The following is a 27,937-nucleotide window of genomic DNA, read 5'->3' as shown; positions in this document are numbered from 1 at the left end:
TGCATCAAGTGGTTAGGGGTTAGGGACAGATGATGAGTCACTCAGCAGAGGAATCAGGAGGCTGCGGAGACGAGTTGGGTGACTGCTGACTGTTGGATGTATTAGAAGGAGCATGCAAGCTTGCATGGTTAGGCAAAAATAAGGCCAACAATGAAGTCTCAGAGCCAGCCAGCTAGATACCAGCCAGGAACAGTGCAGCTATGTACATGTTAGACATGATGTTTTCCTTTGACTTGTTCTGAGACCTTTGGCCCAGTTTTTCCCCAAGCAGGCAGGGGCCTCGATAAGCGGAGGCGGGGCTTCCAGAGCCTGGAGTCTTATAAAGCCCAACCCACAATCCTTGGGCATCTCTCCCAAGGGCTGTGGACTGCTGGCTTTCTGTTGATACCTTAGAGATGCAGCGGCTTTTGGCTCCAGCGAGGCGGGTCCTGCAAGTGAAGAGAGTGATGCAGGAGGCTTCGCTCACACCTGCTCACCAGCTCTCAGCAGCCCAGCAGAGGTGAGTGGCCTGCTCAGAGGGTCTACATAGATCACTCCCAGACAAGCACCATGGGGACCAGTAAAACGCGGGCAGCGGGCTTGTTGGAGAACTCACTAGAACCTCAGTCAAAAGCTGGTGAGGTTGTACTCAGTTATAAACAAGTTAGCCTCTAGACAGCACCTGTTAACTGTTGAGCTGGAAGTGTCGAAGCCAGAGGTCCTCAGCCTTCCTAATGCTGCAATCCTTTAATACAGTTCCTCAGGTTGTGGTGATCCCCCCCCCCACCATAAAATTATTTTTATTTCTGCTTCATAACTAATTTTGCTGCTATTATGAATCATAATGTAAATATCTGATATGCAAGATGTATTTTTATTGTTGTAAACTGATCCAAAGGGGACAGGACGCACAGGTTGAGAGCCGTTTCTCCCAGCCTAAGCCTCTGATGCACCTTGTTTAGGAAAAGTAGCAGCCTTTCCTCTGCCGGCCACAGGGGGCAGCAGACCTCAGGATCCTGCAGCTGCAGTTGTGGTTTAACTTCTTGCTGTCGTTTACTGTGGCAAGATCTAATATGGACCAAAGAGACAAAGCAGTGTTTCTCCGTGCTTCGGTTTTGTGAGATGAAAGATAAAAATTGTGTGTGTGTTTCTCACTGTGTGTGTGGGGTGGGGTGGATGGGTGGATACATGTACTTGTGAAAGAAAAACACACATGCCTTCTTTCTTTGTAAACACCCTTCAGTCTCGTCCAAGCAACTGCGGTTGCTCAGAGTTGATGGGACACATCTGGGCTTCCTGCGGTGTTTTCTCTTTTGCTCTTTGTCCACTGAGCTCAGAGTCCCAGGGTTTCCTTTCCACTTATACCCATGAGTACTGAGTTTTTAGGGAAACTCTTTGCTATGGTGTCCTCCCTTGCCTGCCCTGCTGGAGCCTGGGTATAGGTGTGGAGGGGAAAGGGGCAGTGCCCTTTAACCTCCTGGTTTGCTTTATAGCCCCACTGACATCCACTTTCCCACCCCTTGCAAAACCACTGAATTTCATTTGAAGATTCCAGCTTAGACTTTAGCTTGCTTCTTTCCTATTTGTGAGGAAGTTATGGGCATGGTTTACTTATTTCAGGGCCAGACAGGGGTGACCATTTCTCAGACCCCCCACCCCCTTTAAGACGAGGTCTCTTTATGTAGGTTTTTTGTTTTGTTTTGGTTTTGGTTTTGGTTTTTTTTTTTTTTTTTTTTTTTTGGACAGGGTTTCTCTGTGTAGCCCTGGCTGTCCTGGAACTCACTTTGTATACCAGGCTACCCTCGAACTCAGAAATCCACCTGCCTCTGCCTTCCAAGTGCTGGGATTAAAGGCGTGCGCCACCACCTCCTGACTTTCTTTAAGTAGTCTTGACTGATCTAGAACTTATGATGTTGACCAGGTTGGCCTTGAACTCATTAAGATCCACTATTCTTTACCTCCAGAACACTGGGAATAATCCCAGCAGTGGTATGTACCACCATGCCTGGCACAAACCTTCCCTACGCAACAGTAGGCCACTACCCAAGAGGCAAGCCTCCACCCTCACAACGTTCTGACTTCTTTGGTTTGTGCCCTGGAATTCTTATTCACGTTTCCTGTCTGGTACCCTCATGGTTAACCCCAGTGCTTGTGGCCTGAACTACTAACGTTCTTTCTAGGTCACCTTTGCTCTCAAGCAGTGGTTCTCAACCTTCCCGATGCTGCGACCCTTCAGTAGAGGTCCTCATGGTGGGCTGACCCCCCCACCATAAAATCACTTCATTTCTACGTCATAACTGTAATTTTTTTACTGTTATGAACCATAATGCGAATATCTGATATACAACCCTCAAAGACATCGGGACCCACAGGTTGAAAACTGCCGCTGGAGGGGGTCTACCTTGGTAATGCAATCCACATCAGCTTTAAGTCCACCTCAGGATACCCATTTGCTTCCCTGCCCTGATATTAAGTATCTGGGAGTCAGTGTTTCTCACCTTAAGTCTCCCTGCACACTCTCCTCTGTGAAGGTTCCCTAGCTCACTCATGCACTCCCACTGTGGCCACTGTCCCTTCCCCTCCTCCAGTCCTTCACCAACAGAAAACTACTCATCTGTCAGTCAAGACTGACCCCAGGGGCTGGTGAGATGGCTCGTCGGTTAAAGGTGCTTGCAGCCAAACCTGAGGACTTAAGTTCGATCCCCAGAACGTACATGGTAGAAGGAGAGAAATTTGTCTTCTGACTGCTTCTGACTTCTGACAGATATCTCCCTCAATTCAGCCTCTCCCATGAGGTCCTCCTTATCCGTCCATCCCAGAGAATCTCTGCTTCCTTTGCACTGTGTGATTTTGCCTGTATCTCTTTCATGGCCTTACCTCCCCTCCCCCACCAGCCTTTGTAGTTGGGGGTATATACATGCTCATCTCTTTCCTCGCACCCACTAAGGATGTTGAGAGCCTTGCCCTCTTTTCTTTGGTGAAACTCCTTCACACAACAGAACCCTTCTCTGCATGGGATTGTTAGCTGTGAACCCACAGGGAGGCAGGCAGGATGGTATGAAGTGAATGAGGGCATGGTGCATTAAGCTGACTTAAATGCAGTCAGTGATTATCTCTTAGAGGGAGCACAGGATAAGACAGGCACTTTCACGCAAAGGGCCCAAGCGCCAACCAAGCCTGGGTGCTTCCAGAAGCCTGTGCGCTAGTTGTCTTTAAGGCTCTGAAACCCACATCCAGAAAATCTCTACCAAGACAATAAGGAGAGTTACAGCCTCTCTGACCTCCCTGAATCTTGTCTTTCTGTGTGGGAAGACACGGAGGGAGTCAGCCCAGAGGAGGCAGAAAATGAACCTGCAGGGAAAGCTGCCACGCTGGCAGCTCCAAGCATGAGCTAACCATTAGCTCTTGGTCCTGGGGACTCTCCCCCATAAATATTTGAAAGTTCAAACTCCACTTATTTGGAAGGCACCAAATAAATAAGTTCCTGCCCTCTCTCATCAGAGGCTGATGAGCCCAGATCGCTCTGCTTCGGTATCTTGTGGTGATAGGATGGACGCACTTTTGTCTCACAGGGGTCCTTAAGAGGGACTTTCCTGGTGGGAGCATTCAGGGCCCTAGAGATACAAATCAGGAGAAGCACTTAATATGAGCCCTAGCCTCCGGGTACAGAGAGAGCTTGGAAAGCCAGGTGTCTGAGGCAACAACTAGCCAGAGTATTTCTAAGACAAGAAACAATGGGGAGTTCCTGAGCCATCATTCAACCAGTGCTTATTGTGAAGATAGGTTCAGACACCTGCCCATGGGCGCCTCTAGGGGAGGGACTTACAGCTAGGAGGAGAAACTGCAGACTTTCACCAGAGGAGTTGGCGACCCAAAGTGAAAGGTAGAGAGACACTGGAAAGAAAAAAATTCTCTCTTCTACTGGCCCATTTTCTCCATTGAGAAAAGCGCTTTCTGTCCTCTGTGCTCCCACAGGTTGGCCTACTCCACTGCACAAGGAGCTATAAATTGCTTACCGCTTTGTGGGCACAAAGGGTGTCTGTCTTATTCTATGGTGAGTCAGCTCTGCATGAGGAGTGTCTGATGAATATTGAGAGTCCCGAATCAGAAGAAAGCAGGCAGAATGGAAGATAGGGAAAACTTCCTTCAAAAGGAGAAAAATAACCTGGGCATTTTGGTGCACATTTGCAATCCCAGCACGCAGGAGGCTGAGGCAGAAAGATCGTGAGTTCAAGACCAGCTTGGGCTAACACAGTGAGCCTTTGTCTCGAAACAAGACAAATATAGCAACAAGTGGGAAAAGGATTGGTTTGTTCTTGGGCAGTAAAAAGAAGGGTTAGGGGAAGATAAGGAGAAGCCCACTGTAAAAACACGAGTAGAGGTTTCTAAATGATTCTGAGGGCTTACTGCATATGTAGAAAGAAAGCATTTGGATAATAAAAAAGGGATAACAGAGCTGACTTGCAGAAAGGTCTGACATTCCGAAGGGAGTGTTCTATTTTAATGGGCACACACAGTAACTGTTATAGGATAACAAATAAGAGCACACATACATCACACAATGACCAGATCAGGGTGATTGGCTTATGTATCCTTACAGACTTTACCACCTCTGTGTTGGGGCATTCAAAATCTTCCCTATTTGCTACTTTAAAATACTCAATTAATTGCGGTCGATCACAATGATCCTGCTATGTCATAAGGCATTGCAAGTTACTTCTCCTGTTTGTGAATGTGGTTCAGTGTGAATGCCTCAAATGTCCTGAGTTCGTGTCCTGCGTTCATCCCTAGCACAATGGGAAACCAAACCAAACCAACCCTTTTTCTCCCATGCAGTAGTATGCCTGCACACATCCTCCCTCCATCTTTTTCCTTACACCTTTTCTAGGCTCTTCTATCACTACTCTGGTTTCTGCAGCTTTGAGATCTTAGCTACCACCTGTGAGTAAGAACATGCAGTCTTTGTCTTTCTGTGCCCCAACCTATGCCTTATCTATGTTGTGACAATGAAGAATTTAATCTTCATGGCTAAATAGTGTTCCACCATGCACTTATGTCACAGTTTGTCTACACTCTCACCTGTCAATGAGCACAAAGGATTCTCTATCACGGTCAGTGTGAATAACGCTGCAATAACCGTGCAAGACGTATGATCAGTTCAGTCCCTTTGGGTATGTACCCAGTACTGGGATTCATGAATCATATGGTAGTTCTGTTCTGGATTTTACTAGTACTGCTGTACTTACTGTTTCTGTGTAGCTGTAACAATTCTCATCCCTGTCTCTGTATGAAAGGTTCTCCTTTTTAAAATAAAATCCTATGTGGATGTGAACACAGGATCATTCGTGTGCCATGGTGCACATGTGGAGGTCACAGGACGACTCGCAGGAGTCTTTCCTTCTACCATGTATGTTACTGAGATTCACCACGGATCATCAGGGTTGGCAGCAAGCGCGCAGGTCATCAGGGTAAAAGTGCCTTTCCTCACTGAGCCTTCTACTCAACTTCAAAGCTTCCTTTCTATGTAGCCTCCTGGCATTTGGTATTTATGTACGTATAATCCCACCCTAACTGTGGTAACCATACTTCGTACCTCTCTCTGCTCTGCATCTCCTCGCTGATGGGAGACTTTCAGTGTTCTCAATTTGTACATCCTCTCTTGGAAAACAATGTTGCTTGAAGTGTTGGCCTATTTTAAAACAGAAATATTTGAACTTTTGTGGTCAAGTTGTTTCAGCCCCTGATATAATCTGAGAGCTGCACCCTTCAAGGGAAGAGACTGGGACTATTTTCTCCCACTGGAGGGTTGTCTCTTGGTTCTTGTATCATTCCCGCTGCTGTGCAGAAGCATTTTCAGTGTTAAATAATCATTGCTTTGGGTTTTCCTAAAAAGTACTTGAAGGGCTAGTGAGATGGGTCACTGGGTAAAGGCGCTTGCTGCTAAGTCTGATGACCAGAGTTCAATTCCCAGCATTCATATTGTGGAAGAAGAGGACAGACACCCACAGTTATCCTTTGATGTCCATAGCACGCTGTTGCGCTCACAACATATGCATATAAATGACTATGTAAACAAATAAATAAATAAATAAATAGAAGTGAATATAAAAGAAGGGAAGCTGACGTGGGAGATCATGAACTCCAGGTTGACCTAAGTTCCACAGTGAATTCCAGTCCAGGCTAAATCAAATCAAATCAAATTAAATTAAATAAGTTGAATATCTGCCAAGATTAACGTGTGCCCTGCATGTTAATCTTCTATTACACTCATGATCATAAGTCCTGCATTTGGTTTTCACCATTGTGCCTTAATTTCCATAGAGTGAAAGACAGGGTCCAGTTTCTACTTTATGCAAACACCTAGTTCTCAGCACCATGCTTTGCAAAGGTTTATTTCTTCAATGCATATTCTCTATACTTTTACAATGTATAAGTAAACCAACTTTATAAGGATTTATAAGTAAATTATGATATGATAGTGAGCTTATTTCTGAGTTTTGTATTCTGCTTTGTTGCTCTATGTCTCTGCTTTTATTTCGAAGCTCTTAGGAGGCTTTCTGCTATGTAGAATAGGCTGACTTAGAACTTGCTAGGGAGCTGAGGTTGGCTTCCTCCACACAACCCTCCTGCTGCAGCCTCCCAAGGACTTGGGTTGCGGGTATGCAACACTGTGCCCAGGTCTGTACCCTCTGAAATCAAGCACCCTAACACAGTTGGCATCTTTGTTTGTTTATATAAAATTTGCATTGGCTGTTCAGCTTCACAAATCCACGGCTGCTTTTTTCCTCCTTTTGTGAAGAATGTCATTGATATTACAGTACATATTCTGCAGAATCTGTAGGTGGTCATGTTGGGTACTAGGGGCATTCTCTCTCTTTTATTTATTTATTTATTTTTTTTGCTTTTCTCAAAAGTTGCAAGTGTGTGAGTTTAAGTGCTCACGTGTGTGTGTGTGTGTGTGTGTGTGTGTGTGTGTGCGTGCATACGCGCTTGTGTGCAAACACCAGGTGTCATCCTTAGTTTCTTTCCACCCTATCTGTTGAGACGGAAGCTTTCCCTGAACATGGAACTTCCTGATTGCCTGGCCTAGCCAGGTCACAAGCCCCAGTGCTGCTACTGGACCCAACATACCAGAACTTTTCTTGATTAATTAAGCTAAACGCCTATCCATTTGCTTTGTCATTTCAAAGATTCCTTCTGTTTCATTGTTCCTTTTATTGTTCTATTCTTTATTCTGTTTATTTCTCCTCCTACCGTTTGTTTTTTCTTTCCCTTCATTATCTTTGACTTGGTTCTTTCCTAGCTCCTTGAGTTGCATCATGAGGTTGTTTATTCATAATCTGTTGGAAGTAGGCACATTGTCATAAGCTCCCTTTGAGGTGTCAGGTTTTTTTGTTTTGTTTTGTTTTTTTGGTTTTGTTTTTTATCTCATAGGTTTTGTATGTAGCCATTCCATTGATATTAAGACTGTTGTCCAGAAACAGTGGCTGTTAGGTGGCAGATGCTGTCAACCTCCGTTCAATTTGCTTGGGCCCTATGAGGAAGGAGTGGGATAGACTAGGCTCCTCTTTAAGGCAGTCTGGTAGTGTAGTAAATAGGTAGTCACCCAAACCTGACTTGGGAGCTATGAAGGCTGTAGACACTCTATCTGCAAGCAGTATGGTGTAAGAGAGGACTACTGGTTGCCTTTTCCCCTCGGAGCAAACCCCTCTTGGTTCAGCTGGTCTTGAGAAACAGGAGGGCAGGAGGATAGGTGCTAGCCCCTTCTTTCTAAGGTCATCACATGTTTCCATGTTCTTCAATAATTTTTCCATATCTCACTTTACTCCAGTACTTCATGCAAACATGCTGGTGAAATAGCTGTTGTTTTCCTTGATACAGAGGAAAGAAAACCAGACACTGCTCATCAGCCTTCTTCCTGACATCACTTTCTCAGTGGAAATAGTAATTTATTTAGCTTATGATCAACTATTCCAATTGTAACTTCTAGGATCATCAATTAAAAAAAAAACAGAGAAGGAATAAGAGTAAGGGCATATATATATTTAAACTAGTAAATATTTATTTAATTGAAAAGAATTCAGAAAGAGGAAATAATAGATGAGAGAACATATAATCAAGAAAAAAACCAGATGATAGACTTCATCATAACTATATTAGTAAGACTCTACTGTATAAAATTTATAAATGATAAATGTTGCCAGATGTGATAGACCACACCTGATGTCTCATTGTTCTATTGCTGCGAAGAGACACCATGACAAACTCTTATAAGGCAAAGCATTTAATTTGGGCTGGATTACAGTTTTAGAGTTTTAGACCATCATCATGATGGAGATCACAGCAGGACACAGGCAGACACGGTCCTGGAGAAGTAGCTGTGAGTTTTACATCTGGATCAGCAGATATCAGGAAAAGAGAGACACTGTGACTGGCTTGGGCTTTTGAAATCCCAAAGCCCACCCCCAGTGACTCACTTCATCCAACATGGCCACACCTCCTAATCCCTTTGAAGCAGAACCACTCCCTAACCACCAAGAATTCAGGTATATGAGTCTACAGGGGCCATTCTTAATCAAGCCACCACTCCTGCAATCCTAATCCTCGGGAGTGAAGTCAGGAGAATTCAGAATTCAAAGCTACTGGGGTGAAATAAGAGATTCTGACTCACAAAACCAAAGGCTTTCCTTTTGCTATGACAAGATACGGTAACAGAAGCAATTTAAGAGAAGCAGCGTTTATTGTAGTTCACAGTTCTACAGTTCGGTTTACCATGGTGGGGAAGTCATAGTCGCAGGAGTTTGAGACACTCGGGAGTCAGAGGACAAGGAGTAGCCATGCTCAGCTAGCTTCTTACTCTTTATACAATGCAGGATCAAGCCCAAGGAAAAGTATACCACTCCTCCTGGATGGTCCTCCCTATCTCAATTAAACCTATCAAGATAATCCCTCCTAGGCATGCAAACACAGAAGCTAACCTAATCTCAAAGATCCTTCACAGATGTGCCCAAAGGTTTGTCTCTCAGGGGATTTCAGATCCTAGCAAATTGACAGTCAACACTAATATTACGCTTGAAAGTCTGGACAGACTGCCATACAAAGAATGAACCATACAATGCATGTATAGCTATGTTATTAGGAAAAGTACACTTTATAGATAAAAAAGGATAAAAAGATCAATTCAACAGATATAACTACTAAATTTTTCTTCACTCGATAACATACCTTCAAAACATACTAAGACATAAATTGGCACATTATTGGTTGGGTTTTTTGTTTTTGTTTTGTTGTTGTTGTTGTTTTGAGGTAACTGTCAAATGACAATGAGTAGATTTACAACTGTTATTTTAACTACAGGTTTTCTACAATCCCTCCTGCTCCCCTGGCCAAAACAGATACATGGCCAAAAGATGTGGGCATCCTTGCCCTGGAGGTCTATTTTCCAGCCCAATATGTGGACCAAACTGACCTGGAGAAGTTCAACAATGTGGAAGCAGGGAAGTATACAGTGGGCTTGGGCCAGACCCGAATGGGCTTCTGTTCGGTCCAGGAGGACATCAACTCCCTGTGCCTGACAGTGGTGCAGAGGCTGATGGAACGCACAAAGCTGCCGTGGGATGCTGTGGGCCGTCTGGAAGTGGGCACTGAGACCATCATTGACAAGTCCAAGGCTGTCAAAACAGTGCTCATGGAACTCTTCCAGGATTCAGGCAACACTGACATTGAGGGCATAGATACCACCAACGCCTGTTATGGTGGCACAGCCTCCCTCTTCAATGCTGCCAACTGGATGGAGTCCAGCTACTGGGATGGTACGTGTTTCCAGGACGTTACAGAAGTATGGTTCTTAGGGTAGAGGCTGAAGACAGTGCTTTGCTGCTCACTTTCTTATACTGGGAAGGGAAAGGCAATTTATTCATACAGCTGCTACTACATCCCAACAAAACCAGTGACAGTAGCCATGAAGATAGGTATAGCTTTATGCAGCTACTCAGGTAGCATGTTCATGTAGCCATTAATTTATTCTGCACAATATCCTGTGGTGTGAGTTCTGTGCCTGACTGTAGATGAGAAGGTGAAATAGTCAGTGTCTTGCTGCTTCAGTTACTCGTCTTGCAGCTGTGACAAAACCACTAGCAAGAGCAACTTAAGAAAGGGAGGGTTCATGCTGGCTCACAGTCTGAGGGTGCACAGTTCACCATGACAGAAGCCATGGTTGCAGGAGTTAGAGACAGCTGGCACCCCAGTCAGGAGATAGTCTAAAACCCCAACCTACGAGATGATGTCACATACCTTTAGAGTGCTTCTTCTACTTCAGTTAACCTAAATAAGAATCCTCCATGACATGCCCAGAGGTTTGTTACCATGGTGATAATACAGCTCATTAAGGTGTCAATTAAGAATAAATACCAGCTGGGCAGTGGTGGCACACACCTTTAATCCCAGCACTCGGGAGGCAGAGGCAGGCCAGCCTGGACTACAGAGTGAGCTCCAGGACAACCAGGGCTATACAGAAAAACCCTGTCTCAAAACAAAACAAAACAAAACAAAACAAAACAAAACAAAACAAAACAAAACAAAACAGAGTAACTACCACATTGATGTAGTGAGTGTAGAGGTCAATCTCCAACCAAACCCAGCATGTCTTTCTGTGCTTAGTTCTCTTAATCACCTCCTGGGTCTCTGAGACAGAACCTATGGGGGAGATTCTCCTTAGACTACCACATTAATCTCCTGGAACCTCTGAGTTCTTGTTTACCTTTGGACCTTGGCCATCTCTGTATTTACTGAGCTTGGATCTTAGGGAATATATAGTCTAACATTCTTTGCTTTAAGTAGGGAGACCAGGGCTGGAGCGATGGCTCAATGGTTAAAGTTCTCGCAGAGCAAGCCTGAGGACTGGAGGTTGGATCCCAGATTCCATGGTAAAGCTGGGCAGGCAAGGAGACCCAGCTGTAATCCCAGGGCTGGGGAAGCAGAGACCAGGATGCTTGGTGAAAGCTGACTGGCTAAGCTAACCAAGATGGCAAGCTTCAGGGTCCGTGAGAGACCTTGCCTACAGTGTAAGGTGGACAGTAATCTAGGAGGGTGCCAGCATCAATCACAAGCCTCCACATGCAAGCTGCATGTGTACACACCAGTACACATACATGTTCCTCCACACATTCGAACATGCATACACACACCAATGTGTACACATGTGCACACACACACATACACACACACACACACATACACACACGCACGCATGCACACACGCACACTGGTACAAAAACAAAAGAAAAGAGACTAAACAATATAAAAAATGAAGGGGCTGGCAGGCCAACTCATAAGGTAAAGGTGCTTGCCACCAAGCCTGAGTTAGGAACCCAGAACTTCTGGGGTGGAAGGAGAGAACTGACTCTAAGAAGCTGTCCTCTTCTTTTTAAGATATTTATAAATGAAGAAAAATAGATTTAAAAAAGACGTTTATCTTTAAAAAGCTGGAAATTAAAAAGACTGAAGATGGTGAAACTAAACAGACCCCAAGGCTATTCGACTCAGCGAACGTCTCTTCAGTAAGAATCGCCACTCGGGAGGAGGCTGTGGCTCTTATACTCTCCCTGCTGAAAGTATTTTTATGCAGTTATCCAGCATCCAAACCAGAAACTCCACAACAAACTTAGGGGAAAAAAAAGAAAGGAATGAGCTTTGTCTCTCAGGGGCATTGCCTGCATCCAGTCCTTCCTCAGCCCTTAACACTTTGCCTTTCTTGGCTTCTTTTCTTCACGTTATTATTTTCCACATGCACTTGGTGTGCACATGTACAAATATTTTTGACTAAATTCTTTCTGAAATTGTGTGACCTTGCTTACTATTTATGCATTTTCAGTCCATCTGCTTTTCTGCAAACGCTGTGATCTTGCTTTTCTTTAGAGGTGAATGGTGGTTCTGTTTTATAGAGTCAAGGACTTCATTATCTGTTCAGCTGAGCACAATCAGGATGATTCCAATCCTTCACTATACTGAATAAAGCAGCAATAAACACGGGGTGCAAATCTCTTAGTGGTGGTGTGTGGGGGCTTCTGGGTGAAGCTTCTGCCCAGGATAGAGGCTGGGTCTATAGTAGCTCTGTTTTTAATTCTTGTGAAATCTCCAAACTTATTTCCAGTGTCTGTATTAATTTGAACTAATTAATTCACCAACACTGAATAAGGGTTCCTCTTTCTCCACCTCCTCTCCAGCATTTGTTGATAGACTTATTGATGGTAGCCATTATGACTGGGGTGGCCTCAAAGTCATTTTAACTGACATTTAACTGATGGCTAAGAATATAGAACACTTTTAAAAATAATTATTGGCCACCTGTGTTTCTTTTTACTTTGTTGAAAAGTGTCTATTCAGCTCATTGTTCCCCTGGTGTTTAATTTCTGCAGTGCTTGGAGAAGTCTGGATACTGGTATGATGTCTGAAGTGTAGCTTGTAAAGATTTTCTCCCAGGCTGTGAAATATTTTCAGCCATTTTAAGAATGAGACTCTTATAAATGAAGGAAAATAGCTTTTTGTTGGTTGTAAGTATTGTAAACACTTCTCATTTTGTCTTTTGATTTGTCTCTGACAGAAGGTTTGGATTTTATGGTTATTTGAAGCGATTTCCCTAAATGACATTTAAGTGCTGAAATTTTCACATTGAGAATGAAAAATAGATATCTAATAATACAACAGTATTATTTATTCTTCAATCACACACATGTACAACACTGTTAAAAAAAACCTAATACTTTTTTTTTCATTTTTTTTTTGAGGTTGTTATAATTACTGAAAGGAGGCACTTGAACATCAGTGACTGTGATTTGGAATCCTGGCTTTCAAAACTCTATCTTACATTTATTAGCTTTGTAATTTGGGACAAATATTTTAAGTTTTGGAGTCTCAGCTCCTTCCTTCTGTTTGGCGGGGATCATAAGGAGTGTAGCTCAGTGGGAGAGTGCTTGCCTAGCTTACTCAAGGACTTGGATCAATCCACAGCACTGCCAAGACACAGGGGAGAGGGGCTAACCCATATCCACAGGCTATCGGGTCCTGTGGTTAGGATTCAGCCAGAACAGGGTTTGAATTTCAAAGTCCATAGCCACTAGGTCAGCGGTTCTCAACCTTCCTAATGTTGTCACCCTTTAATACAGTTCCTCATGTTGTGGTGACCCCCAACCATAACGTTATTTTGTTGCTACTTCATAAGTGTAATTTTCTACTGTTATGAGTCTAATGTAAATATATAATATATAGGCTATCTGATCTTCCACCCCTGGTTGATCCCCAAAGGGGTTTCAACTCATGGTTGAGAACCACTGCAGTAGGTGAACACTCTAGATAAGTTCCTCTGGAGGCAGCATATTCAGCCATGAATGCTGGTGCAGTTATCTACCTCTCTGGCATGTTTAAGAATTATTTGAGGATAATGAATATTTAGTTCGTGTTTAAATGTTAATTTCTTTCCCGATGCATTGTCCTTCTATTGTTTAGAAGATATTTGAAGATGTGGGTGCTGTAAGTGGGTTGCTACGAACCTAAATTATTTCCACAAGTACCAGTTAACAAAGTTTTAAGTGAATTTAGAAATGGAATTCAGGCAGGCATGGCAGGACAAACCTGCTATCACGTCACTTGCGGATGGAGGATTTTGAGTCAGAAGCCAACCTGGGCTATGTAATGAGACCCTGCCTCAAAAACACTAAAAACAGGCCTGGAGAATGCTTCAGCAGTTAAGAGCATTTGGTCTTGCACAGGACCTGGGTTCAGTTCCCAGTACCCACATGGTGGCTCTCAACCACCTGTAACTCCATTTCCAGAGGATTGAACCCCTTCTTATGGTCTTTGTGGGGATCAGATGCATACATGGTGCAGATACACTCATGCAGTCAAAACACTTATACATACAGACTAAAATAAATAAATCTAAAAAGTAAAATTTAAACCCTACAAATTCAAACAAAGAAAGTTTTGAAGAAATAAGTTATCCCGGGGATCGGCAGTATGGCTTAATGGGTAAAGGGGCTTGCCACCAAACCTGATGATCTCAGCTCCATCACTAGAACCCATGTGGGTGGTAGAGACCTGACTCCCACAACTTGTTCTCTGACTTCCACATGCGTTGCACTGTCTTGTGTGCCAGCAAACATACATGCACTGAAAAAAAAAAAAACACATAAAAAAGGCTACGTGATTTATACATACAATTCTGAGTGAACATTCCATAGCTAGACTGTGGGAACCCTCAGCATTGAATTCATATTTCAACTACAAATGGACTGTGGGTTTCACTAGAGTTTATGTGTAATTTTTTATTTTAGTTTTGATCTGGTTCCATCTAATTGCAGTATATAAAGCTGTGCTTGGCACACAATAAGCTGTCACTCTACTCTGAATTTGGCAGTGAGGTTGTGACTGATTAATTGTCTTGTCTGTCTTGGCAGGACGCTATGCCCTGGTGGTCTGTGGTGACATTGCAGTCTACCCGAGTGGTAACGCCCGCCCCACAGGTGGTGCTGGGGCTGTGGCAATGCTGATCGGGCCCAAGGCCCCTCTGGTCCTGGAGCAAGGTTCGTAATAAACATTCCCAAGAGGCTGTGTGCTGTGCAGCCGCATCATAGATTCTGCTCCCAAATTGTCATACACACTACTCAGGGCTGGGGATGATGCTGCTTGCCTCTGAAAGTCTGGCCTGGGGAGTAGCTGCTTAGGGGGAAGAGAGAAGCCAGAGTTGACGATTTCATCATGCACTGGGATAATGGTGCATGGGGTGGGTGCAGCAAACACAGGTGAGGGAGTCAGGGTAGAGAGCTAACTGTGAAGGAAGAAACCCAGACATAAAGTGAGGCTTGGAGAATTCTGCCTTCTGGTCTTGATTGTGAGAAGCTCACAAAGATGTGGAGAGAGAAATAGAAATCTCACTTCTGTAAAACCAATAATCTGGGGCTGGGTGGTACTTGGGAGGCAGAGGCAGGTGGATCTCTTTGAGTTTGTCTACGGGGTGAGTTCCAAGACAGCTGGGGTTGTTACACAGAGAAACACTGTCATTGTGGGAAAAAAATTGAAAAAAAGCAAAACAGCACAACAATAATAGTCATAATATTAATACTGCTAATAAAGTAACTACTATTCTTCGACTCATTTTGACTTTGGGAGGGCTCTGACTTGGGTATAAGTGACGGAGCAGAGCCAGGAATCTCCCCTCCATGCTACTCAAGGCAAACAGTGTAAGGCAGTCTCTGGAAGCTTCTGTGTGCCTTTCCAGGACTGAGGGGAACTCACATGGAGAACGCATACGACTTCTACAAACCAAACTTGGCCTCAGAGTATCCACTGGTGGATGGGAAGCTGTCTATCCAGTGCTACCTGCGGGCCTTGGATCGATGCTATGCAGCCTACCGCAAGAAGATCCAGAATCAGTGGAAGCAAGGTCTGGGGCTGGGAGGGCAGGAGTCTTCTTTTCCCTTCCCCTGTAGAGAATACTTAGTAATGCCTGAGGAATGGTTGAGAGAATGTGCAATGGGGTGGGTGAGGGGGCCTTCTGTGTGTGCTGGAGATAGGAACCATCTCCCTGGAAGCTGGGCCCCTTGGCATCGTTACATTTGGCAAAGTAGACCTCAGTGTCTCATTACCTTTCTTGTCTAGCTGGAAACAACCAGCCTTTCACCCTCGATGATGTGCAGTATATGATCTTCCACACACCCTTTTGCAAGATGGTCCAGAAATCTCTGGCTCGGCTGATGTTCAATGACTTCCTGTCATCCAGCAGTGACAAACAGAACAACTTATACAAGGGCCTAGAGGCCTTCAGGTGGGTCTTCTTTAAGAGGAGGGAAGCTTAGGTTTGTAGAGGGCAGGCAAGGAATGGTCTCCCTCACACCTTGGATATAGACTTTCCTTCTAGGAGAAGCAGATGGCAGCCCTCCAACACAGCAGAAAGGATGCTAAGCCATTCTTTCAACAGAGGGATAGAATGGGATTGGACAGGATGGGATGGGATGGGATGAGATGGAGCAGCCAGACCTGCATGGGGCTCTCTGTGGACTGGGGAAGGAAAGGAGGCAAAAAGAAAGAATGAACTTGTAAGCAAGGTGTGTGATACGATTTTTATGTGGTTCGATTTTGCTGGAGTCCTGCTCCAGTGAGTTTGAGGGTCCTGGGGACATGGATATGGCATCGGCATAAATGAAGGAAATGACCACCAGCTTGCAGTGGTCCAGCCCCAGACCCTGCTTTCACTGCAGATGGCCCGAATAGCTTGAGCCTCTCTGTATCTATTTCATTTCAAAGTCATAAAGCATAAAAGTTCAGTTTTGTTTCCTTGAACACATTCCAGGAAGGTAGACAATAATTCCCTGAATGTTTTTTTCATAAGGTTCTTTCTCATACACTTTATTTTCCCTAGGCAGACATTTAATTGTATGGCCTCATAATTGAGCACATCTCTGTGACCATTGTGACTAGCACACTGTACCTCAAACACCTAGGTGGTAGCCCTCACAGCAAGTTTTACAAGTTTGTATCTGAATCTATTTTGCCACTATCCATGTTTCTGTCCTGTACATCCATAGCTAAGATGAGGAGATTTAATCTGTTGGCACAAGAGCTGGTTGACTCTTGGCCTGGCTCTTCTATTCTCTGAAGTGCTGGAACCTATACAGTTGATTCTGACCTGATGTCTTCATGTATATGTGTATTCCTTAACATCCCTAATCTATTCCTGCAAGGGCTACTTTCTGAGTCAGAGGAAACTATGTGCTTTTCTAAGAATAATTATGTGCCTTCAGAAACTCTATAATTCCTATTTTGTTCTTCTTAAAACTTTTTTTCTGGGTTTTTAACTGCTTCAAGTATCAGCTCAATTCCATAGTATATTTTCAATAAATCTATCTTGGGATCATACAGAGATTTCTATTATGCCATTACCATCTCTGCTACAGACAAAGTGAAAGACAAAGCTGCCAAGAGCATGTGGAGTATTGTCCTAGAGGAAAGGGATCATCCATGGCCAGTCCCAGGAAAAACAACCACTGCTGCAGATTTTGTCACACAGGTCCTTGCTAGGCATACAGGGGCTTCTCCTTGGGGGGCTTCCCACAAGGAGAGCCATTGGCCAAGCACTTCCCTGGAGCAGAGCCATGGTTTCCACCAGGGTTTGGTTTTCAGGTTTCCAATGGACTGTGAAATGTGTCTAGGTGCCACAACAAAAGGGTGTGTGAATGCTTTCTCAGAATGACAGGACTGTCGCTTTGAGCTCTTCAAACATCTGAGCACTTTAATTTTAAAAAATGCACCCCAGAATTTTATTTCCAGAAGCGCTCTCTTGCCGCATTCCTAGCCTTCTCTTGTCAACTCTCATGTGAACATCTTGCTCTGCCTCACAGGGGTCTAAAGCTGGAAGAAACCTACACCAACAAGGATGTAGACAAGGCTCTTTTGAAGGCTTCCCTGGACATGTTCAACAAGAAGACCAAGGCCTCCCTTTATCTCTCCACAAACAATGGGAATATGTACACCTCTTCCCTCTATGGCTGCCTGGCCTCACTTCTCTCCCAGTGAGTACTGCCCCTGGCTTGCCTACTGTTCCCCCAGTGATACTGCCCCTGGTCTGCCAGCTGTTCCCCCAGTGAGTACTGCCCCTGGCCTGCCAGTTGTTCCCCATCCTTGGGCTAACAGGCCAACTAAGTTTGGCTCCTCTTCTCATTTAAACTTTTGGTTTGTTGAGAGGTAGATTTTTACAATAAAGGTAGAGAGAAAGGATGGATAGGAATATTACAGCTTATTTCAGAGGTGGTTGGGGACAGGTTTGCTATCTGTGTTGAACTTCTCCAGTATGAGTATATATGTTGGGGTAAGTGCAAGATCTACCCAGGCAGTGAGAAAACAGAACTTGTGGGCATATGTTTATCTTTAACATCTCTATATTTAATATAACATGGAGGATTTTAGCGCTAGCTTTAGATCCTATAACAGGGTTCAAATCTATTCACCATGTATCTTGAAAAATAACACCCTGAACTTATATGATCCTTACTTTATCTTTAAAATATTTATATAACAATGTATAACCCAACTTTTACTAATTTGTGGGTTCTTTTTTCTTCCACCCATCACCATCCTTTTTCTACCCTTTCAATCCTCTAACACTAGATAGGAGAGGAAAAGGGATAGAAAGGGAAGTGGGTGACGTCATCAGTAGACTGCTTCCTGCTGATTAGGAGCACTGAGTTTCTCAGGGCAAGTTTGATCTCTGCTGTTAGGATATATAACTTCTTCTTCTTGTTTCTTCTTTGAGCATGACTACTTAACAAACCTAGACCAATAGCAACCAACCAACAGCCCACCCACCTCATGGGGGCCCCAGCACTTATGTATCCTCTGAAAAGTTCCCAGAATTGCAAACGTCACACAATCACAGAAATTGAATGTCACTGGCAAAATCACGCCCTTGCTAGAGCTCGAGACAAATCATAGTCAGCTGCTGTGGACAATCTGAGGTAGCCCCAAAAGGGTGAGGCATCAGAAACCTTTTCTCTACCCATTTGGGAATGTTGACTGGCTTGACCTTATGCAGGGAACCGTGCTGCTGAGGGTTCATGAGTGCGAAGGCCCTGCCATGTCCAGAAGACACTATTTTGCAGCAGCCCACCTGATTTCTGAATCTTACAATCTTCCTTCCCTCTCTTCTGTGATGCTCCCTGAGCCTTGGGTGGGACTGCGTGATATAGCTCTCCTGTTATGTTCCCTGAGCCTTTTGTGGGGCTGTGTGATATAGATGTAGTCTCATCTATGCATCGAGTGCCTGTGCAATAGTGACACAAATGTTATCAGACTGACCACATCTTTCTAGTTGGATTTAAGGCCAGCTCTATAGAAGGGAATTAATGCCTGATATTGTAAATACATGGCTGGGTAGGTCATAGGTCCTAGAGGAGAAACTACTATTACCTTGCTAAATCGACACAGTATCAAACTGCCTTCTAAATATCTAACCTTATACTCACAGGTTAGTAAAGCTTACCCCTGATCAGAGAATCCCCCAGTGGATAGTGATCAATGTAGAGATTAACCACTGGTCAGAGTATAGGAATAATTAACTATGGAATGTTTTCATGAAAATCGCCTTAAAAATTATAGTGCTCAGCCGGGCAGTGGTGGCACATGCCTTTAATCCCAGCACTTGGGAGGCAGAGACAGGTGGATTTCTGAGTTTGAGGCCAGCCTGGTCTACAGAGTGAGTTCCAGGACAGCCAAGGCTATACAGAGAAACCCTGTCTCGAAAATAAATAAAATAAAATAATAGTGCTCAGAAAATGCTCAACTGCTAACTATTTTCTTTTACTGATTTTCCTGTTTTGTGGCATTTATAAGGAAATAATGCATATTATATAAAAAAGACTTATAGGTGAACTTGGTCAAATTACTGATGGGGGGATGCTCAGAAACTTGAGTCATAGGTATGGGTGTCAGGCAAATGCCTGCAATCCCAGAATGATGGTGGCTGAGGTAAAGGGAGTGCAAAATTCAAGGCCAGCCTGGGCTACATCGGTACATTACATATACACGCACATACTCACTCTCTCACTTGAAAGCATGCACGAACACAAAAGCTGAACCATTGTGGCTAACCTGGGAGCCGTGGTTTAAAGCCCTGGCCACACCTGAAAGCATCTTCCCTCACAGTTCTGCCTTCATGTTTTGGACGGTGTCTGTTCTCCTTTTAGAAGAACTTCTTACTTCTGGTCTTGTGTCTGAATTCCACCTATCTTTGAATTCTACCAAAGGTCCCTCTTTGTTAAGACTGCATGAGGCACATTTCTAGTTGCATAAGATGGGCAGGGGTGAGATTAGACTATCACATAGGAGCTTTATCAGAAATACAGAATACAATGCTGATGTGGCTTTTCTCCCCCACGGCAGCCACTCTGCCCAAGAATTGGCTGGCTCCAGGATTGGAGCCTTCTCCTACGGCTCAGGCTTAGCAGCAAGTTTCTTTTCATTCCGGGTGTCCAAGGATGCTTCCCCAGGTGAGTTTCATCTCATACCAGGTACTCCTGAACAAGGGCCATTTGGCGAAAGAAGCCACCTTGTGCTTCATCTTGGCTGAGGTAGCTGTCTTGACAGAGCTAAATTGTGAATACGAGCAAAGAAAACCCCTGCATTGTGGGGCCAGGGTACAGTGGAACCAGGAGAAGACTGATCCATAGCAAGGGTGGGACTGAGTCGTGTCCAACCCCAGCAACCTTGTTTCAAGAGCAGTAGGAGTGAGGACCACTCCCTTCCCTGACCAGGGCCTGCCTGTCTCTGCATGTCCCAGAGCACACAGTCCTGAGCCCCAACCCAGCCCCAACAAGAGAAGGTCACATAGTTGCAGCTCTGTTAAACTTCCCTTCTCTTTATAAGGTCATATCTAGCAAGCAGCTGGAATCCCTCTTCATGCAAATTAAGCATTCCTAGCATCTTAGTCCTGGCCAGCGATGTACTGAAAACCTCTACACACTCCCCAAAGGTTTAAATAGCCTTTGTCCCCCTCTTCCCAATTAAACAAGCTGTTCAATGAAGCCTGCCTCTCTTCTTGAAGCACTCACTCATCACCTGAGGTCTCCATTATCCACTGCCTTTTTGCCTTCCACTTTCTCCTCTCAGGATCCGCTGGCAATAGGGAAGGGTAGGGGAAAGCAGAGCTCAAATGGCACGGCATAAGGTCATACATGTGAACACTTCCTCAGCTGTAGCAAAGGTAGATACAAAGAAAACAGTTAGAAAAGCCAAGAGGTAATAGTTTAGCTCAGCTACCTGAAGAGAAGTTGATGGATCTGAGATATCCAGTAAGTATCTGTTGTTGTTGTTGTAATGACTACTGTGATCAAGACCCAGGTATCTAAAGTACTGTGTGGGGTCAGCCTCCAGACCCTGACTATTAGGCTGGTGATAATGACTGAAGGAAAGCCTAACAATCATTCTTTTGCTTCCCAGGTTCCCCTCTGGAGAAACTGGTGTCTAGTGTGTCAGATCTGCCCAAACGTCTAGACTCCCGGAGACGCATGTCCCCTGAGGAATTCACAGAAATAATGAATCAGAGAGAGCAGTTTTACCACAAGGGTAAGAAAAGGGGCAGGAAGAGAGAAGAAAGCAATTTACCCCGCATTCCATGCCTGTCTGTATCTTGGAGCCACGGGTTCATCAGACATTCAGAATGAAATGGGCCAAGGTCACAAGGGAGATGTGATTGAGAGAGGTTCTTATGGGACAAGAGCTTGACCAACTGAGCCATCTCCACAGCCCCTCAAACAGTACGAGTTCTAACAGCCAGGCAGGCCTCAAGTACCAGAGCCAAGACAGCAACTTTTCTAGTCCTTCTATATGGTCCTATACGGTACATAACCCCAGGCAGTGCAGCTGGAGTGCTTTACTTGAGTCTGTAGGCATTCTTCTTACTGTGTTCTTCCATTGCATGCCCATATCACTCTTAGTAAGCACCGCTTCTTTTTCTTTGTCCCACAGTGAACTTCTCTCCACCTGGAGACACAAGCAATCTCTTCCCAGGTACTTGGTACCTTGAACGAGTGGATGAGATGCATCGCAGGAAGTATGCCCGGTGTCCCGTCTAATGGAGGCGAGTGAGTTTGTAGAATTGGGTTGGGGTACAAAGGCCTGGGGTCTTCCTCTGAGTAGCAGATGCAGTTCTGAGTCTGTAATCACGTCAGATGAGGCTATAACTTAGAAAATACTCATGAGGAAAAGTTACAAATTATAAGCTCCAAAGCAGGAGTTGGGGAGAGTCTTTATCTTAGAGAGCTGGACTGTGAAAGTCAGACTTCTTTGTGTATTTAAGTCCCCTAGAAGCTTGAGGGAAGCTAAATCTGAACCAACAAGAGAAAGCAGACAGCAACAGAAACTGTGACATATTGTTCCAAAACAATGAGCTTAGTGACAAAGACGGATAGCTTCAGTGCTATGCACTTGGGAGCTGGGTGGTTTGAGTGCCTAGGCTGGAGGGAGCTTTAGGGTGGGCAGAGGCCATGTGACAATTCCCATGTCACAAAATTCCTCTTGGGGAGAGGCAGTGAAGCTTGGGAAATTAGTCAGGATGAGGGTAGGGAGAGAAGAGAGGACATGGAGATAGGAGACGGGAAGGGTTCCTTATGGCATTTCTTTAAGGAAAGTCAAGGGTTAAGGAGTGCAAGCTTGTAATTCCTGAGCGTGGATGTCTGTTGTGGCATATGTATCCAATAGAGAAGCACAGAAGTTCAGGAAGCCATTTCTTTTACAGTCCCCAAATCTCAGTAGAGTCCCCATGCTAAATGAATGAGGAAGGACAAAAAGGTATAGCAGAGACAGGGCAAGGAAAGGAAGGAAAGATGTCTACAAACAAAGGAGAGACATAGACAGAGTACAGGGCAGGGCATTGACCACTGTCCCCGACCAATGAAACAGTCTCAGCTACCTGGCCCCTTTAGTGAGGCTGCTCATGTGCTAGAGCCAAGATGTTAGGCACAAGGCAAAGCAATGAGAGTTGACCAGCCAAGGATTCCAGATGAGAGTGAGAAGGTCTGGGTCAGTGGTCCTCCGAGGAGAGTTGCTTGAAATATGGTTCTTAGGGGTAGGTTAGAGGCAAAGAAGAGGCCTTTAAATCCATTGAGCTAGGTGAGTCATGGGATGCAGAGAGATAATAATGAAGAGGTTGGGTGATAGCTCATACCTGTATTCACAATACTTAGAAAGCCGAGGCAGGGGCATCACATTTGAGGTCAGCCTGGGTAACATAGTTCTAGATTAGCCAGGAGTACAGAGGGAGAACCTGTCTTAACAAAAGCAAGCAAGCAAGCAAGCAAGCAAGCAAACAAACAAACAAACAAGAGAGAAAGTAGACTTTTGAAAGACGATTTCCAGTTCCAGACCTTTTTTTCCTAAGAGCCGGACAGCACCTTGCCACAAAGAGGGAACAGGGCTCTTGAGCTGTTCTCATGGAATCAAGAGCGCCAAGGCTGAAGGTGACCTGGAGTGTTTAGGTTGATGAGACAGTTGTCTATGGAGCTAGCCCGCCTGGCTCTCTAACCGCCAGCAGAGCATGTGACAGGGTCCCGCCTGTCTCCTTCCCAGTCTTGGCTCCTGTAACACTGGATAATAGGTTCCCCAGGCATGGAGACTGGGAGCTGGGAAGGCAGTGAGGGTACCCAGATCTCATAGAACAGGGGGGCTTATATGCATAGCTATGCCTCCAAGGAGGAGCAAAACCTGGGGTCCTGGAGACCCCAGAGCAAGGGATGATTGAACCTGTTTTTCCTCTCTACAGATCCATGCAACAATTCCCCAGGGAAAGAAGGTGAGCAGAGCTGATACCCAAACAGCATCTGCTTAAAATCCCACCCACAGCAGTAAATAGTGACTAGACACAGCAGCCTCATAGGATCTGCTCTGTGGTGAATGGCCTCCCTCTGCGAATCCTGGGTGTCTCTCCCTGACATAATCAGCACCACAGGCTCATGCTGCTGTGGACCAGAGCTCCCCTGTGAAGAGGGAGATGAAAGAAAGGGGAGCCGCTGACCTGCAGGGATGCAGATCTTTCCCCACAGCCAGGCAGACCAGCCATTTGTTACAGTTTATTATCAGACTCTGGGCTATTATAGTTTATGCTTGTTTCTTAAAGTTTCTAAATTTTGTATCTTGTTCTAAAATAATATGTGGCAATTAAAAAGAGAGAAGAAATTACTTGTATTTTCTAGAAGGCAAGACCTATTTACTCAGAGGACTGAACACTTACGTCACCACCCCATTAATTAATTCTCCACAAGTCTGGCCAGTTCTGCAAAGGAGTGTGGCAGATACAAGGCAAATAAAGACAGTGGCACAGAACACCCACTGCTTACTTCTCTGTCCTACAGACACCATATCCAGATGGAGCCAGCAGGTGCTCAGTAGATCAACTCCCCTTGACATGGGTGGCCAGTATTAATTACCTAGACTAAAGGCAAAGCAAAACCCATAAGGTTGGCCAGGCATGATCATGCAGAACTGAAATCTCAGCACTTGGGAAGCTGAGGCAGGCCTGAGTTCAAGGCTAGTCTGGGTTATGCTAGGAGACTACCAAAATAAAAGGTGGCGGTAATGGCTCACACCTTTAATCCCAGCACTTGGAAGGCAGAGCCAGGCTGATATGTGTGAACTTGAGGCCAGCTTGGTCTACAGAGCAAGTTCCAGGACATCCAAGGCTATAAAGAGAAACAGTTTTGAAAAGCAGCAGCAGCAGCAGCAACAACAACAACAACAACAGAAACAAACCCAAAAGGATGAGGCAGAAGTAGAATACTCTCTACTTTGGGTAAAGGGAACACATGGTCCTCATGTAAAGGGAACACATGGTCCTCATAAAACAGCAATAGTTTAGGAATGTGAGCATTGGGCGCAAGCATATGGGAGGAAAGAGGACAGGGGAGGGATAGGAAGGACAAGGGGTTCTGTTGAACCTTGAGGGAAGCCAGCTGGCTGAGGAGCCTCAAACACACACATGAAATGCGGTGACAGCCATGTCCCACCACCAGCAGTAAAGCCGGGAGAGGTTCAGGCTGAGCAGCTAATCCAGCCCTAGCCCCTCCTCAGCCCCTCCATTCATATGAGAACCCTTGATCTTTCCAGAACTTCTTGCAGGGCCATGCTCCCTTCTTAGGCCACTGCAGTGGTGTCTGTCTACAAGAAAGAGAAGCCAGTGTTCCCCTGGTTCAAGACAGGGACACAGAACCCATGAAGAGCTCTCTGCAGGGTCTTGATAGGACCCCCCTTCCTGTGTCCCATTGTTGGGCCCTGGCATTCCTCTACCAGGAGTCACATGGATTCAAGTAGGGGATGATCTCAAAGTAACACTGTGGGACTGGGAAGATGGCCCAGTGAGTTAAGGTACCCGCTACTAACCTTGACAACCTGAGTTCCATCCCTGGGACCCCCATGGTAAAGAGAGAACCCGTTCCTGAAAGTGTCCTCTTGTTACCAAACTTGGGGTGGCTGTTTCTACTGTAAGAAATCAAGTTCAGCCACCTGTCCCCAAGAAGCCACCTGTGCACTTTGGCATGAATGTGTTCTATCCCTCAATAAAATGCATTTTAAAATTGTGTCAAGGTTCTGGGCTGAGTGAATGATTGCTCTCACCACACAGCAGCTGAAGGATCAACCTCAACTCACAAGCAGAACACACTGGCTGTCAGTACCTAACCACCCTCACACCAACACACACACACACACACACACACACACACACACACACATACACACACACACACACACACAGGTCTCTTGCTCTTTCCTCACCAGTCTTTATATAAGGCCTGAGGAGGTCTTCCATTGGCCACTCTGGGATACTCTTCATTCAAACTGACTGTCCAGGAGTTAGCATTTAAGGCCAGTTCTATAATGCCATTCCAACATTTACCCCGACTCACTGCTGATATACTTGAGAGTGAAACTCTACTCTGAAAGTTACAGGGATTGGATGTCACAAGGTAGAATATCAGAAATGGCACTGATTGGGGGCAAACACCTTTCTTCACTTCACAAAGTCAACCCAAAGTGATTCCCCAGACACCAACATCCTCTGCTCAAATGACTTCTTCCCTAGACGATTCCCTAGGAGAATCTTTACACAGTCTTTAGCCACGCCCACAAGACTGCTGGTGCTGGGTCTGGCATAGCTGCGTAAGGGAAGGTGTGACACAATTCCTGACCCTGGAGCATCACCAGGCCATTAATCCCATGCCCCCCAACATGTGCTGATGGTTGCTGTTGCCCAAAGTTGATCTTCTGTCTTTACTACTCTACTTTCAGTCTTTCTCTCTGAAGAATATACTTCCCGCCATTACTCAGAGCTAATCATGGCACAGTAAATGAAACAGATGCGGTACTCAGCAATGAGGAATGGGGACGGTCATGAGGCTATGGAGGGTGAGGAACAGGCCCTCCACTTGGCCTTTAGGGCCATGGGAAAGGATCTAGACAACATCCACAGAGGCCATAAAAGCCTATATGGTCCTTTGTAGAAGTGGTTCATTGCCAGACTTGGCCTTGAATTTGGAATCATGAAGAAGCACACACACCCTCCAGTTCAATGACTGCTGCACTGATTAGCCAGGATGAACTTGGAGACTTCAAGGATAGAGAGTTAGAGTGAGATCAGGAGAAAAGGGTATGGATAGAAAAAGTAGGAATTTATACATAATTTAGGAATAAATAGTGTTAGAAGGAGAGTACATGAGGCTATGGAATTGCTAGGATAAGGAAATGGAGATTAGGGGCCTGGAGAGATGGCTCAGTGGCTAAGAGCACTGACCACTCTTCCCGAGGTCCTGAGTTCAATTCCCAGAAACCACACAGTGGCTCACAACAATCTGTAATGGGGTCCGATGCCCTCTTCTGGTGTCATAAATCTTTTTATAGAAGGAAATGGAGATTAGAGAATTAAAAGATTATGTGGAAGCATATAAAAAGTTAGTGCTCTGTTTTTCTAGCTGATTGAAGAATTGGAGATGACAGTGCCTGGAAGGATATTAGAGAGCACTGTTTTATTTTTCTACTTACGTAAATTAAAAACTTTGTAAGGAATCATTTTAATTTTAGTAGTTTGTCATTTTTCTATTCTTACATAGAAGCAGTTACTAAAGATTGCTGCCTGCTGTAATGAAACTTGGAAGAGCTCTGCCCAGCTACCTGTGAAGAACAGGCTGTGTAAACCTACAAGGAAATGTGCGCTTGCTTTGTGCTCAGTTCTGCTCTAAGGAAACGGGGGCTGAGACTATTGATCCAAACTCAGAGTTGATGTAAATCTAAGAATTCTTGATAATTATTAACAGTGTCCAAAGCCTTGAGGATGTAACCTTAGTAAATAAAAGGCTGTCTTCAGTCTCTCTCTGGTATTACGATTAAGCTGACGTTGAAGAATAAAGAATACTGAGAATCGTCAGGGAACAACTGAGAGAGTACCTGAACCAGCAGCTTGCAGCTAATACTGACTCCAGCATCGTCTCCTTTCCCACCTTTCTCAGGACTCTCCCCATGCTGAGGCTGGACCTCGGCAGGTGCAGGAGGTAGCAAGTCATTATTCAATTATAAAACTAACTCTAGATCAAGGGCAGCTAACTGGAGGGCATTCCCTAGAATGAGCGATACCTTAGGTTTGAGATCTTCCAATGGGGGAGGGGTGGTGGTGCTGGTCGTGAAGTCTGACTTTTCAGTTTGTGGGAGGTTATGATTGGCCAAGGGCCACTACTGCAGAGATGCCCCCATACTCTCCCACATGACCCTCAGTTTTGAAAGTATTTCCAAGTTTTTGGAATTGTCCCGAGCACCTTAGCATGCACTGTGCTTTGTGTGGAAATGGAAGCCATTTTTTACCTGAATGCTTACATCACACATCACCCACCTTGGCCTGTCCCCCATCCCACCCCCCCCCCCCACGGGTGTGACCTCACACAGCACTCTCATATTTACTGCTGCACTTTGCAGCACTGTTAGCTAACCTTGACCCCCACAAGCTATCCCTGATTGGTTAATAAAGATGTCTACAGCCAATAGCTGGGCAGAAGAGATAGGTGGGGTCTTGGGTTCCCGACCTTAGGGGGCCATGAGGAAAGAAAAGGTGGAGAGTAGGAAGGCACCATGGGTTACAAGTCAAGAAAGCATGGCCACAAGGGCTGGCCAATTGGAGTTAAGAGCAGCCCAGGTGAAACACAGTAATAACTCGGAGTTACCAATAGGAAAGTAGATTCTAATAGTATTGAGATATCTGCCCAGCTCGTACTGATATAGGCTTATTGTAAATAGTAAACGTTGAGCGTCTTTTATCTGGGAACTGAGTGCTCCAAGGCAGGGTCGAAGCCCTCAATCGAGTGTAAATATTTTCAACAACAATCCCTCTTACAGAAGAACCAGCAGAGCTCAAGGTCGTACCACTGTGCTCCAGGTC

At 44.9% G+C, this 27,937-nt stretch overlaps 1 protein-coding gene across 2 annotated transcripts; it reads left to right on the top strand.

Moving 5' to 3' along the window:
- Positions 1-327: 327 nt before the first annotated feature.
- Positions 328-25,094, top strand: Hmgcs2 (3-hydroxy-3-methylglutaryl-CoA synthase 2). Of its 2 annotated transcripts, none has more exons than XM_021159021.3 (10): positions 328-499; positions 9,337-9,791; positions 14,433-14,558; positions 15,254-15,418; positions 15,634-15,799; positions 17,373-17,543; positions 19,909-20,015; positions 20,965-21,090; positions 21,493-21,604; positions 23,285-25,094. In XM_021159021.3, the coding sequence occupies exons 1-9, from the start codon at positions 396-398 to the stop codon at positions 21,597-21,599; spliced, it is 1,527 nt and encodes a 508-aa protein (XP_021014680.1). In that variant the 5' UTR covers positions 328-395; the 3' UTR covers positions 21,600-21,604; positions 23,285-25,094. The 2 variants fall into 2 exon arrangements, with proteins under 2 accessions (XP_021014680.1, XP_021014682.1); XM_021159023.3 differs by having other exon boundaries at positions 21,493-21,608.
- Positions 25,095-27,937: the final 2,843 nt, after the last annotated feature.

This window comes from Mus caroli, unplaced genomic scaffold, assembly GCF_978045245.1.
Source record: "Mus caroli unplaced genomic scaffold, Mus_caroli_1 scaffold_3, whole genome shotgun sequence".
Classification (NCBI taxonomy): Eukaryota; Metazoa; Chordata; class Mammalia; order Rodentia; family Muridae; genus Mus; species Mus caroli.
The sequence above is the reverse complement of the archived record's forward strand: the minus strand, read 5'-3'. Positions and strand labels throughout refer to the sequence as shown.